The 15,255-nt window shown below is 36.1% G+C and overlaps 1 protein-coding gene across 1 annotated transcript; it reads left to right on the top strand.

Annotated features, from left to right (window-relative positions):
• Positions 1–870: 870 nt before the first annotated feature.
• LOC135087241 (D-3-phosphoglycerate dehydrogenase) lies at positions 871–14,540 on the top strand. The gene is made up of 8 exons (XM_063982083.1): positions 871–976; positions 2,287–2,429; positions 6,673–6,824; positions 7,460–7,679; positions 8,912–9,044; positions 12,563–12,678; positions 13,286–13,388; positions 13,981–14,540. The coding sequence occupies exons 2-8, from the start codon at positions 2,295–2,297 to the stop codon at positions 14,103–14,105; spliced, it is 984 nt and encodes a 327-aa protein (XP_063838153.1). The 5' UTR covers positions 871–976; positions 2,287–2,294; the 3' UTR covers positions 14,106–14,540.
• The last annotated feature ends 715 nt before the right edge of the window (positions 14,541–15,255 follow it).

The following is a 15,255-nucleotide window of genomic DNA, read 5'->3' as shown; positions in this document are numbered from 1 at the left end:
TTTACAAAGCTAATAATAAAAAAAAAATTGATAGAGATATTGAACACTGATTGTCCAGAAAATAATTATAATGCTTTGATTGGAAGTCCGATTCACCCAAGTCAAGACCGCGTTCTCTTAGAGCTTAAAAAATTCGTTACAATTCTTATGATATTATAATACCAATATTAGATAAAACCCCTATGAGAGTCAGAATGAGAACCTAACTGCTTCAAAGACTGGTCTTTTTCTGAAAACCCTGTACCTATATCGTAATTCCATAGAACTTGTTAATTTGTTATAGTACATTGTGTTTATGAGCTCCATGATTGGAGGGAAACCTGTAATTAGTAAGTACTAATAAGTAATTTAAGATTCTTTATCAAATTAAATGGGCATAACTTGATTTCGATAAAAGCACAGCATTTCAAGACAGCATAGATAGAATTCGAAACTATAAATTAACGAAACGTCAAAATTTTAAAATAAACTGAAATGAAATGATTTTTGTAAAGTTTTTTGTGTGTGTACCAAACAAGTACAGGCAGTGAATGAACAAGTTTTAATTAGTGTTATTAAGCCGTTACGAACGACTCAGTTACCTACAATGTCTTAATTTGTTATGTAGGGGAAAAACACTGTATTGTCAGTATCGATAGCAGAATGTGAGAAGTGAGAAGACAATAATTGTTATTTTTTAAACCATCTATTTACAAATTCTGACGTAACTGTAGGTCAACGTACACTGTGTCATTGTGGCACTAATGCACACGGGTTGAGGCGAGATCAATTGTTGTAGGATTTTGAATTTTAACTGTTCGTTATAAGGACTCGATTGATTGCTGTGGATTATTGTGTGCGCGTTGATAAGTGGTCTGTCTGCTGGGCGGTGCGCAAGCGCTGCTTGTTAAATGTTTACCGGCGACGCGCGCTCAGTCAGTCACTATCACTTCGCGGAGACGTCCGTACTCTGAGCTTCACAAAACAAAATATAACTGTAAGTACGAAATTGTATATTACACCATCCTCACTTGAGAACTGCTTGATCAAGTTAAAGAAAAATTAAAGAGAATCTGTGATTGAATACAGAGTTAGCTTCAATTTAAGATAACTTGTTTAATCAATCTGATTCCTTTATACGGCACAGGAGTGGAAGGACTTGGTTTATAAATTGCCTCGTGTACGAAACTGGTTTAGTGAGCCTTACAAGCGTATCTTGAGCCAACCTGGCTGGAGAGATGATAACCGAAGGTGGCCGGATATGTCATAATGTCATGGTTAAGTAATTAGATAATTAGTATACTATTTAACTGCTATGCCTACCTTCTATGAATGAATGTTTGTTCAAGCACGTTTTCATTCATGACTAAATACCTACATATTAAACAGAACAAACGATTCTTTATATGTACTTGGTAAGCTTTGAGATTATAATATAATACTAACTATCCGCCCGCGGCTTCGCCCGCGTGGAATTTTGTCTGCCACAGAAAAACTTTATCGCGCGCGTCCCTGTTTCAAAAACCGGGATAAAAACTATCATATGTCCTTTCCTGGGACTCAAACTATCTCTATGCCAAAGGACAATGACCAAAAATATATGGAGTGTGGTCCAAATGTCCACCACTAACGAGCCCTATGTAGTAAAATAGTCTACTAAATACTGATTGATTATAACTAAACCGCAATCAAAAATATGATGTCGGTAAAAAGTTATGACTGAATGAAAAGTCAAGTTTTTTACCTTTTCATCCGAAAAATGTTCTTTATATCATTCTATCCATCGCACATTTTGGATTAATCTATGCATGTTATTTCATGTCGCTTAGTGTGCCGTGTTACATTCTCGCTAAAAGAAAAAAAATAAGCTAAGAAGAAAGACATCAATATTGGAATTATGGTCGGGTGGTCGCTGCTCCGCCCCTATTGGTTGTAGGGTGATTTATATAACCTAAAACCATCCTTGATAAATGGGCTATCCATGACAAAAATAATTTTTCAGATCGGACCAGTAGTTCCTGAGATTAGCGCGTTAACTACTACAATTTTTCATACGGTCATAACTTTTTACTGACAGCTTTTTTTTTTCGTCCCATACTGAAAGTTAATCTCTATTTAATGGACTATAAGCCAATATAGGTCTCATTAGTGGTGGACATTTGGACCACTTTTGGTCATTGTCCTTTCATCAAAATCGATTCAGTGGTTTAGACGTAAAAATTACCATGGGTGCTCTTAAGTGGTTGTACTGCTTGCTTTAGTTCCTTCATCTGCTCTGTCTTTTCATATCAAAAATTGTGTTTACAGCAGCTAACATGGTGCTGGACATCAAGTCAGTTCTGGTCGTGGACGGAGTGGGCGCCAACTGCGCAGAAATCCTCAAATCCCACGGCATCAGCGTTACAACCAAAGCCAAGATCACAAAGGAAGAACTGCTCAAAGAAATACCGGTAAGTAAGAATACTCAACTCTTCTGATGCTCTTTGATAATAATATTCTCAGCATAGTCCCGGTCCCGTTAGCCCCTCGTACTAAGCTAAATCATAGTATAATAATGAGTGTTGCTAAATACTTGTGTCACGAGTGGGCTCACTACAACAGTGGAGAGTCAGCGGTTTAAAGACACGTTCCTCAGATAACGAGTCGGCGAGTCCGACCCAGGGCCGGATCGTGAATTTGTGGGGCCCTGGGCTGAAACTACTTGGGGGCCTATCTTAGTACTCAACTAACAGCCATGCCAAAAAACTGTTTCTATAATGATATATTATTCTTACACATATTTTTTTTATTGCACAAAAAACATAAATATTAATTAAATCTACGCAAGTATTAGTTGTACAAAAGGCGACCTTATTGCTGTGTAGCAATCTCTTCCAGGTAACCTTTGGGTGAGAGAGAAACCGAAATAGAGATGTACATTGTATAAAAGAAAATAAAAAACAACAAAATCATTTTATTTATTTATTATGCATTTATTAGTAAAAGAAATTATAATTTATAAATTAACCTTTCTACATTTTTGTGCTGCAAATTCTTTTATTTGGTCATCGCGTTGCAAGTCTTTTGTTAAATCACAATTTATAGACAGAAGTGATAAATGGTTTAGTCGAGAGTTCGCCATTGTTGTCCTATATTTACACTCGACAGCAAATAAATCGCACCACCCGCGACAAGCACTTTCAAACGTATGCATCCCCACTTCACACCAATATTGGTACCATTCAAAAGCCTAGTTCTAAACTTCATTTTATTATAGGAAAGGTTTTTACCCCAAAAATGTTTCTTTAGAAGGATCCAGAGTCACTTCTTCAAAAAATAGATAGTTACGCTTGAGCCAACTTTTATGGCTATAAAACTGTTAAGTTGGGATTAATCGCTATCCATCTGTTAAAGAGGACACGTGTGATCATTATTTGGTTTTATAACCATAAAATTTGGTCTAATTGATCCCAGAGGTGAGCCCAAAGTGAGGTCTTTTTTCAAGTCACATTTATGGTATATGTTAATCATTTATTAAGAAATTAAATGTGTTTTTCTTTAAGGATATTTATTGGGCTTTCAAATAACACCAATATTGTTGGGGCACCATTATTGTGTCAAAAGAAAATCTTTAAAGTTCGCGTCGCGGGTGGTGCGATTTATTTGCTGTCGAGTGTATTTTCTATACAGTGTGAGTCACGATAAAGTGTACATATGAAATTAGGTGAAACTAGACCTATTTTTATCGACAAAAACAGGTCAATTTTTTTTTAGATTTTTTAAATTTTTTTTATACATTTTTTTTTCTTTCAATTACTTATTGTAAAGAAAACGTAATAACTTTTAAACTAAGAGGTATGTCCTGATAAAATAAAAACAGTAATAATGCTAAATAACAGACGATCCTAAAAAAATACACAAAATACTCAGAAAATTCCAACAAATAATAAAAAATGATACTTTTTGAAAAAAAACTGCCCTTAAATTCGTGTTTTTTTGGTTATTTGATATTTTTTTCCAAAAAATGCCCCTATAATAGGTGGTTTTTATTGCTTTGTATTATTTTCTATCGTATTACCTTTGTAAAACCAAAAATCGCATGTCTCTATCCCTATCACAACATTTGCTATGATAGGTTTTTATTATTTGTTGGCATTTTCTGAGTATTTTGTGTATTTTTTTTAGTATTGTCTGTTATTTAACATGATTACTGTTTTTATTTTATCAGGATATACCTCTTAGTTTAAAAGTTATTACGTTTTCTTTACAATAAGTAATGAGGGCTATCGTTTTTATACTTAACAGTTGGCACCCCTGGCGATTGACAGGACCTTACTCTACAGTGGCGCCATCTTGATGAGTGCAAATGCGATAGTCCTCCTACCACTTTAGCGCTCACCAGTTGGTGCCACTGTCTTCGCTACCAGCAAGTGACAGGACCTTACTCTACAGTGGCGCTAACTGGTGAGCGCTAAAACGATAGCCCTCATTAGGGAACACGTCAATTAGGTTATTTTCATACATGATCATAAAAATGTCACTGCAAGAGTTGTAAGACTCTGACTTAGATTGGAGTAAGTATGATTTTAATTGAATGCACTCATTCACTAAATGCTCGTCTACGTCATCTGGATAATAAATCAATAATATGACGTGCACTTTCCACGTCTATGTTTTCGATATTTTTGTCTTGCAAATCCATTAAAAATTGAAATTTTTGCTACATGTCTCATAGACCTTGGCTCCTTTTATTTAAGTCAATAATTAGCTTATCCAACGCAACATTTAACGTGTCCCTTTTAAATCTAACAAAATGAAAAACAGCATGAAAACAACATTTTACACGTATTTCCCCCCTCAACTACATTCATAAAAGTATGCAATTTTTAATCAATATTTTCTTATGGACGTTGTCACGTAAAAATGTCGTCCGTAAACCGACTTTACAGACAACTATTTTTTTTTAATTATGGCCTATTTTTTAGCGGGATCTGGGGGCCCCTTGTAACCCCGGGGCCCTGGGCTGCAGCCCAATCAGCCCATAGGTAGATCCGGCCCTGGTCCGACCCCTTCATCTTTCGGCTATCGTGGCTTCAAAAAATACTGTCCCGAAGCAGTGGTAGCTTGTAGCATCCATACACGTACCGGCAAGTGCAGGCATCCACCCACAAGGTGGACAGATGTCGCTAGATGCAGTCTGCTGCTACCATCTGCTACCAACCGGACAATCTAAAAGTCATTGGGGGAGGCCTATGTAATATTCAGCAGTGGACGACCGTCGCTAAAATGATGATGATGAAGTTATAAGCAATCTGACCTCATCCGGTTAAATTTAGGAAGCAGTATTCTGCTTTTGGTAGGAAACAGAGTGTGTTGCTAGTAATATCATACCCATTACGACATAAGATCTCACTGTTAAAGCTGGATTGGACGTGTCTTGGACTATTACATACTTGGCGTCTATCGATGGAAAATGAAGAACTTAATTCTTCAAAGGAGTTCTAAATATTTTATCCTCATTACGTAAGATAAGTTTACCTATAGGTGTTGGGATTTCTTTCAGTTGTTCCTTATAAGCCTATTATCAGTAAGGAAATACGTAGTTGGAGACCAAAGACATGATTTTGTTGAGAACGGAATTGTTTTGTAAAAAAAGGTGATCAGATAGATAAACCCTAAGTCATTAGACGATATCAGTGGGCCGACTCACAAACCAAATAAGGAAACTTTTAGAAGAAAATATTTAAATAAATCCCCTGTCTAATTTAAGAACGGTTGTTACACTATTTGTTTTGATAAGCACCGGAGCACTACCTACCAATAATTTCATCATGTCCCAACTGTTATTGTTCGTTATCAATTTGTTTTGACCGGCGAATGTCATTGCAAGTCTCATTTCATCATTGGTTTTATTGAATAGCGTTTAATCTGAACAGTCTCTTACATTGTTTAGACTATGAGACATCGTAAATATGATTACAATACAATATAACAAAGCATGTACCTATGTACCGAGAAGAAAACAGAAACTGCACCTGCTTACATACCTTCACGTTGTATAGCTATTACCCTTCAATTGTTAATGTTAATTCCACACAATGGATCCCAGCAATACCTAGTTAGTATTAACAAACAGGTCGATATTTAAAAGATTTGATCACATTTCACAAACAACATAGTAATTATTTTATTTTTAGCTCCCATTAGTGATATTATATCGGCGATAAATTGTTGTTAGGTGATTGTCAGATAGGCTATATCGACACTTGAGCGCTTTTTGACGAAAACATCAAATATTTCTCGTAAATAACACACTCGTGTTCGTCATTAAACTTGTTACCAACATTATAAAGTTTAAAGAATAAATACTTAGATCTTTAATGTGCTTAACATTTAACGAATGTATCATTCATACGTAAGTACCCAACGTTAGTTGATCCTGAAATGTTACGCACATTTAAGTTTTCATAATGATCTTAGTGAGACGCAGAAGTAGGTAGTTTTATGAAAATTAAAGGATTTGTTTGATTGGAATGTAACCTTAATTGTGGCTGGGGCTCTCCAGAGGAAACTTTAGAAAAGGCAGACAATGAAATGATTGTCATAGGTACTTATTGATGTAAGAAGTACATAATACCAAACTGCATAAATTCCCAAAGAAGACCTGAATAACAAGGTACAATACCTACTTAGTAGAGATCTTATTTTTTCCAGAACCATGAGGCTTTGGTAGTAAGGTCAGCATCCCAAGTGACGAAGGAAGTTCTGGCGGCGGGCACCAAGCTGAAGGTGGTGGGACGCGCCGGCGCGGGCGTCGACAACATCGACGTGCCAGCCGCAGGCCAGAAGGGAGTTGGTGTTATCAAGCAAGTACCCTTTCTATGGAATTTAAACTCTATCTGATAGTACCTAGTTAAGTCTTATCCTTCTGAAACCAGCTTCAGACCTTCAGACAAGCATCTTTTATCAGATGATTAGGAATTTAAACTCTTATCTGGTAGTACAAGTTATATCCTTCTGAAAATTCTCAGCTTCAGCCAATGCCCATGAATCTAAACATATGGTTTGTATACCAATATTACCAACTACCTACGATATCTATTGTTGTTTACTATCAAGTAATACTGTCCAATTATTGTAAGAACTTCCGCCGCGTTTGCGAACTGTAACCTAACCCTCTGCTTCTTTATAAATTCCTGCTTTCCTATCATCTTCTTCTTTTCAGACTACCTATGTAAGATAACGATATATTGAAGTGTTAAAACTTCAATGTAATTTCATTAGTTATCCAAAAATCCAGGTCCACCCATTCCAGCCAGCTCAAAGACTTCAAATATATTATTATGTATTTTTCGATTCATATTGATCCATAATAGATCAAAATCCCTGAACGTGATATCCACGTTGAGTATCATTGGTAGACTTAATTCTGAGCGTTAGTTATGTATTGACTTGTTTTCCAATTACATTTTTTGAGAACTTGAACCGTGATTGTTGACAGTGCCCCTGGAGCTAACGCGTTAAGCGCGTGCGAGCTCACATGCGCCTTGACCCTAGCTTTGGCTCGGCACGTGGCGCCGGCCGCCTCTGCCCTGAAGGCCGGTCGCTGGGACCGCGCGCTCTACACCGGCTCAGAGGTCAACGGGAAGACCCTCGCCATCCTCGGGCTTGGCAGAGTCGGCAGGGAAGTCGCAGTTAGGATGCACTCGTTTGGCATGAAGGTGAGTCTGTATAACTAGCCTTTAAGGCTGAGTTGCACCACCAAACTTTGACCGTAACTACAATAATCGGTGATTTTCGTATGGAGTTTGACAGATTTTTGACGTTTGTTACAGTCAAAGAAAGATGGTGCAAGCCAGCCTAAGTTATGATGACCTATAACTGTGCAATCAGCAAGATCAGGTTCAACAAGATGCTGCGTTTACTGTAATTAACTAATTTAACGTAGCTTGAGGACTTTTTTTTATTACAAAAACTGAAAACAGAAAACTGAGACATTTTCATAGCTGTATTTATGAGTTTCGGCGATCGAAAATAGCCGTCGAATTCCTGAGATCATGTACCTATGTAGTTATTTATTAAATTGTATTCCTTCTCGATAGATACTTATTATGTCAATAAGATTTAATTTTATTAAGCTGCGTTATAATACGCGATGGTTGTAGTATTCTACCTTTAATATCGTGCTCTGGTTCTATTGGCCTTCTAACCAATTGACTGGGTTGGCAACAAGTATCCTCGTGATTCAATACTTATGCAGTAAGCAAAACATTTTCTAGATTCTATTTTACCTTGACATGTTTAATTTATTACATTGCATCCAATTAAATCCAGTGCAGCGAAAATGTTTGCACATTTTGCTTGATATGCAAAATATAACTATTTCTTATATTTATGGCTATAAATTATGTATAAATATGATCTAAAACCAATCTCTGGAATGTTATAAGTACCTAGTCCTTTTTTGTGTCAATTGGGAAATCGAACTCATAAAGGTAATACTCATGATCTAAATGTGCGTGGGATCTATTGTTAGAATGTGCGTTTGCGACTTGCTATTACAATCAAGACCTCCAAATAACAGTTTTTGCACTTTTACTACACGAATAAATCGACCAAGTTTTACTATCATACTTTCGCCCGTATTCACAAATTATTACTATGACATCTCACAGTGCGCGTGGATGCAAAGGGTGATACACGAACCAATCACAGAACGCTATTCAACGCTGTGCGTTCTATTTGCTGCTTCACAAAACCAAGCATCGTTTGTGAATACGGGCGTTAGTTTCAGAAACTAAGTAACTATCTTCATGCTGAAGCGCTTGGCGAATGAATGTGTTTTTTCTACTTCTAGTAGTAGCTGAGTGCTAAGTATAGGTAAACCAGTACCTGAAGAGCTTAAAAATGTTGTGAATTTTGCTAAAAACAACGTACTTATTGTCTTCTCCAGATTATCGGCTTCGACCCGTTCGTATCAAGCGAGCAGTGCGCGGAGTTCCACGCCACTAAGATGGAGCTGGAGCAGATCTGGCCGCTGGCTGACTACATCACGCTGCACACGCCGCTCATCGACTCCACCAGGAGTAAGTCGCGTTAAAAAAGTCATTTATTTTTTGCAAATAGTTTTACAAAATAAACCGACCAAGTGCGTGTCGTGTCACGCGCAGTGTAGGGTTCCGTAGTTGTCCTTCGTTACCACAATATATATCGGCCATTCTCACGATTAGGCGTTCTCAGCCTAATTACCATATCATTTTTGAAATTTGGCTTAATTGACTTAAACGCATTTAAATATGAAACACATGAAAAGTACGAATTTAACAATCGTTAAGGCGTCAAATTATTCCAAGCGGTTTTCGCGTAAATGAGACTCAAAAATTTTATGGTCATGGTAATTAGATAAGGCTAATACTGAATCTAACGGTAATTAGAAAAAATATGTAAAATAGCAAGAAAACAATATCTTGCATTGATATATTTGTATATAAATATATAGCGTCATAAAAAACGCTGTAGGTACACTTAATAACCCTTTGAAAAAAGGAAAACAATCATTTCTATTATTTATTGTATCAATATATTTTTAGTATACTGCAATAATTGAGGCTATAACAGGAACACTTAGTTTCGGCCAGACGGGGCTACGTGTCACATTTCATCAGAATCTTAATAATCATTTATTTGATTTCAATGTGGTACAAACGATTTAACGTACAGATAATGGATCAGGAGATCTCACAAATTTGATTTTTCGGATATGCATATATCGAAAAATTAATTAATGATTTAAGTGATTTTTCCTCTTTTTAATCTATCTGCGATCAGCCATCACCCATTATCAGATTAAATTGAATTTGTAATAATGACAGTTCCAGCTCAGCATATCCCATGATTTGTCACCTCGATTCTTTTACAATAAGTTTTCAGATTGATGCTATTCGCTTTCTCCTGAGCCTAAATGCAGAATTCTTAGAATTTAGAAGGGATGCAGCAAATAGATTGCATGAAGTGCAATCTAGACTAGACTCTAGTCTTTGGTTGTAAGCTTTACAGGAATTTCCACACCCTTTTTGACGTTTGGTATCACTTCACTGAACTTTGTAAACCAAGGTGCACAGCTCAAGATTTTTAAACCTTTATTTTGAAAACGTTAAAGTATTTCTACATTTGCAAGGCTAAGTCGATGCCATGTCTACATGGGTTTTAGGATCCATTTGTATATAGTTTGTTCTCCAAGCTTCTTCTGTCCAGTACCCATTGCATATCACGAAGTTTTTTCTATGCATAACAAAGCAGGTAGGATGCAGTTTAGGATGGTACAAAGTGCCTATACACTAATGCCTTGAAAAGTCCCATTGTCTGTTGATTTGTTCTCTTTTGTTCTTAATGTGATCACGCCAGGTAAGTGTTACTGTTGGAAAATTTCATCTTCTTAGGGCAAAGGTATTATGGATAGATGTTAATGGTATTATATTAGAATTAATTAATGATTTAAGATGTTAATATCAATTATACTAATAGTAAAAATAAATATCTGGTACGAGACATGTTTCATGCAGGGGTGACATCTCCTGGCCATCAGAAAGCCCCGATTTCACTCCAGGTAACTTCTTTTTGTGGGGTCACCTTAGGGGTTAAAATATACTCTTAAATCCAAAAACCATGCAGCAACTGAAGCTGAACATTCGTCATGAAATCTAATCTATTTCGAGGTTACTCTAACGAAAGTTTTTTAAAATTTTGATTGTAAGATTGAAAGAAAAGTCCGTACAGTTTTTATGCGAAAGTCTAGATATATTTCATATTTTATCATCATACGTATTCAATCGTCAGTGCAATTTGTAGGTAATAATTTCATACAACGGTGATTATAAATATACGGTAATTAGTACATGGAAATTATAAAACGATAGTTTTTATTCAAAATTTCCAAAATCTTCAGCGTATGCAAATACTGTCTTACTACAACGTATGAAGGCTAAAGTACTGAATCTATTTAAATTAACAACGTGGATCTACCTTCAAAAATCGAGTATAAAAATAAGGACATGGTAAATAGAAAAATTGAAAACCAAAGATATGGTAATTATACTCTTACGCAATTCATCGACGGTACGCCAACGCAATAGACGTCTACTTGCTAACAGGTCTTAGAACTAACTAAGGGCTCGCGCCGCGCGCGTAAATGATGTGTCAAATATTATTATTTAGGCTTGTGTGCCCAAAAACAGAAAACGTCACGGGAATTAGGACTTTCGCTCGGACAAGCAGTTTTTTAATTCTAATTATTTACAGAATGGTTCTATTGAATAGATATTTTGCTATGCGTAAGACAATCTTTTGTACTCTTTAAAATGTTGAATGGAGTAAACCAAATCTATACGACATAAAAATTACAGCCAAGTTTTAACATTAAGTCGGTGTGCGGACGCGTAACGGTAATTAGAGAACAGAGGTTCATGAAATTAATTAAGTCACAAATACTTAAAATAGAGGCCTATGATTTAATGCACAACTGGATGGGGTTGTTAAGTAACATATAAAAATACTTGCATGTCTCTAATTTGTCATTTTTAACGATTTAACAGTCCGGACACGCAAAAACTAGCTCATCTGAGAATGGCCGATATATTTCAGAAGCAAGCAATTACTTCATCTAAAGTAACTTTTAATTTTTTTTTCTAAGGAATTTTTGTAAGGTATGAAATTTTATAATACATGAGTAAAACGACTATTACTCTTAAACTAACTGATCTATCTTAACCGCTATAGCTTTCCTTGCAGTCCTATTATTACGATTTTTTTCAGATTTTTCAAGCCAAAATGGGGGGGGGGGGGGGGGGCTAATAATATAATTATAATCAATATCATATAGCTAATTACATATTTATTTGTCAGTGGTATTCTGCGCTCCCAACTTTTTAGTGATCAAACCCCACATAAGTAACTGCTGGGTTATAAAAATCTTAGGATTTTAATACAAGCACGTGAAACATAATAAGATTAATAATTCGTGTAGGAATTAGCTAGACAACAAACCAAACCGGTCGCCGTTTATCTATTTCATAACTTGTTTCAACCAACACTCATAAATTAGTCTGTTTATCTCTATTTTGATTAAATCATACGATATTCTCGATGGTACCATATGGTGACCTATCAGACCAAAATATATTTCATCTTATCTTTTAGAGATAAAGTTCATTGTTTCCAACGGAGTGTTACTATGTTGTTAGTAGGTATAGTGCTGTTTGTTAATTTTCTGTGTAACGTGAGTCATGCAGATTATGCTCTGAATAATCCAAAGGAATATTTATAATAAACTTTACGAATCTCTACGTTACCATTAATATTTACCGTTAGAGTAAGTAATCAAATAATCTTAAACAGTTGAGATGGTTTAACTTTGACTGACAAGAATTCCACATATCTAGTTAATAACTACATAGTTGTAACTTAAGTTGATATTTCCGTCCACTTTTCTAGAAAGGGGTCTTTTATAACTGAAAAATATTGCGGTATTTGCGGTAATTACTTAGCCAACACATTCGGCATCCCAAATAAAATAAATCAGTTAATATTTATTAAAATATTTTCACAGACTTCATCAATGCCAGCTCTCTGGGGAAATGCAAGAAGGGCGTGAAAATCGTGAACGTTGGTCGCGGGGGTCTCATCAACGAGAGGGACCTTCTGGACGCCCTCAACTCGGGCCAGGTAACTTTACAAAAACCCTACTCCAGTATCAATTAAATCAATTTGATTTTAAGTAGATCATCATCATTATCACTTCTGCCACAGGACGATAGGGCTACATAAATATTAAGTAAATTGGTTTCATTCTCCTTAATGTACTGCTTTGCAAATCCTCGCAATGGTCTATTGAACTCTCTCAAGTGTCTCCTATTAGTGATCGACTCAAAGAAGAAACGAGGTGGAAGGATCTTAGAAAATAGAGTCCGTCCTAGTAAGGACATCTCAAAAGGCCAGCATTAAAAACTTTGGGATGTTCCACTAGCGAAAGAGGGAGCCAAAGACAGACAGACCACAATCGCACCTGATGTTAAGTGGGATGCAGTCTAGGATGGTACACATTTAACTATAAAGACTGTAAACCTATGAAAAAGAGGTTGACAATAGTGACTGAGTTTCTTGCTCTGCTTCTTCTCAGCATGGGCCCATTTATTATCCCGAAGCAGTGGTAGGGTTATTACTGGGACATGTAAAAGAGCTTTTTCCAAGCCTACTTGCAAAAATAAATTGAGTTTTATTACTTTTTTATGAGTCGTGCATGCTTTATTAATCGACAGTTGTTGTTTTCCAGGTGGGAGCAGCTGCATTGGACGTGTTCGAACAGGAGCCACCCACTGATCCCTTGACGCTGGAAATTATTCAGCATGCATCAGTCATCGCCACCCCCCATTTAGGTAAGTTTGAGAAACCGACCTGAATGTATCACCAATTGCCCGTGATCGTCACTCCAGAACCTGAAAGAACCAGGATGTGGGCAGCGCAGGACCTGTCGTTATGGATATCTTTGAGGGAGGCTTTTGTCCAGCTGTGGACGTCGTTTGGCTGAAACGAACAAACAAGATTTTGTATATATTTATTTTGTTGTTTTGATTTTATTGTATTATGTATGTTACACTCAAAGTAGTAGACAGAGAACTACAACGCGTCCTGAGTGTTTTCATAAGAAACATTCGTTTTAATGTTTTACAGTGACTACGTTTTGTTTTTCCTAGTTAACGTTTCGGTATTTGAGCTTAGCTATACCTATAGGTATTTATCAAGTTTTGTAAAATACAAATATTCATTACTTGTATACCTACGAGTAATAATGTCCCTGAACTAAATATCGTCTAGAGTCTAGAGTTTGAAGTCATGTTGACTATTCCCCTATTCCCCTATTCCCACCTCTCGTTCCCACCGCTGCAACTCCTGTGAAGTCAGGATCTACAGCTTGATAACAATAACATATTAAATCATCATAAACGAATTTCTTATTCTTCCTTGCAGGTGCATCCACCAAGGAGGCTCAAGTCCGCGTTGGCCAAGAGATAGCCGAGCAGCTGGTGAACCTGGTGAAGCCTGGCACCTACTCCACGCCTCTGGCCGAAGTCACTAGGATCCTCAAAAAATGAACCAGTGACAATCCTCCCTAGACTTTAATTTATGATACGCTAAACGTCATTTACGCCCGTATTCACAAACGATGCTTGCTTAAGTGAAGCAGCAAATTGAACGCAAAGCGTTGAATAGAGCTCTGTGATTGGTTCGTGTGTCACCCTGTGCGAGCAGAGACCTCATAGTAATGTTTGTGAATACGGGCGTTAAGAGCGAGGATGTATTTAAGCAAACTAATTTAAGATTCCTTAGTTACATTAATAAGGTATCCAATATTGATAGTCTGATTAAGATTTATCTGATTATTCGATTAAAATAATCTAAGTAGTTAATCTAATTGGCTCTTGTTAATTACTTGTTACAAGCGTTTAGTTTAATTACCAACAAATGTATTTAAATCGTATTTTGTTGAAGTATTTTGTTGCTTATTAAAACTTTCGTATACATAAAAATGTTGTTCGTTCTTCTTATCCTATCGTACAAGCCTTTGAGAAACAAATATCAAACCCAAAAATGGGAAGTCAAACAAGCCTAAACAAATATAACACAGATTAGGAAACAGAGTAAAGAAAATATCATCATGGAGGAATGAAGATGTAAGTAGTTTTTTATGAGCGGTAAAAACACAAAAACTCACAAAATATACAGGGTGGAATAATTTTGTAATGCCACCTGGAGGGAAAAGTTAATAGGTACTGTAGATAAAAAAAATTGCTCAAAGAAAACATTCCTTTATTTTTAAAAAGAAAGGGAACTGGACACAAAGATTTCCAAATTTTCGAAAATTCACCCCAATTTTCTCTAATTAATAAAAATATTTTAACATTTCATTTGATTTGTCAAGTTTGTTAGAGAGATTTCATTCTTATACTTAACCCTAACTATCGATGCAATAAAAATACAAGTGTAATTTTTAACAGACTTTAGCTGGTTCGATTCCCGGGTGTGGGCAAAAATTTTTGGAAATCTATGAACGCAGTTATTTTTCTTTTAAAAAATTTAGGAATGTTTCGTTTTAGTAAAATTCCTATCTACAGTATTAAGAGTAGGTACTTGCCCTCCAGGTGGTATTACGAAATTCCACCCTGACCCTGTGTATACTCAATTGACTGGAGTGTACCTAATAGTCCAGTCATTTCGTCTGAAAAAAAGGCAAATAAAAGAAAA

The sequence above is a fragment of the Ostrinia nubilalis genome, chromosome Z (genome assembly GCF_963855985.1).
Source record: "Ostrinia nubilalis chromosome Z, ilOstNubi1.1, whole genome shotgun sequence".
Taxonomy (NCBI): domain Eukaryota; kingdom Metazoa; phylum Arthropoda; class Insecta; order Lepidoptera; family Crambidae; genus Ostrinia; species Ostrinia nubilalis.
Note: the sequence above shows the minus strand (reverse complement) of the source record. Positions and strands in the feature narration are given on the sequence as shown.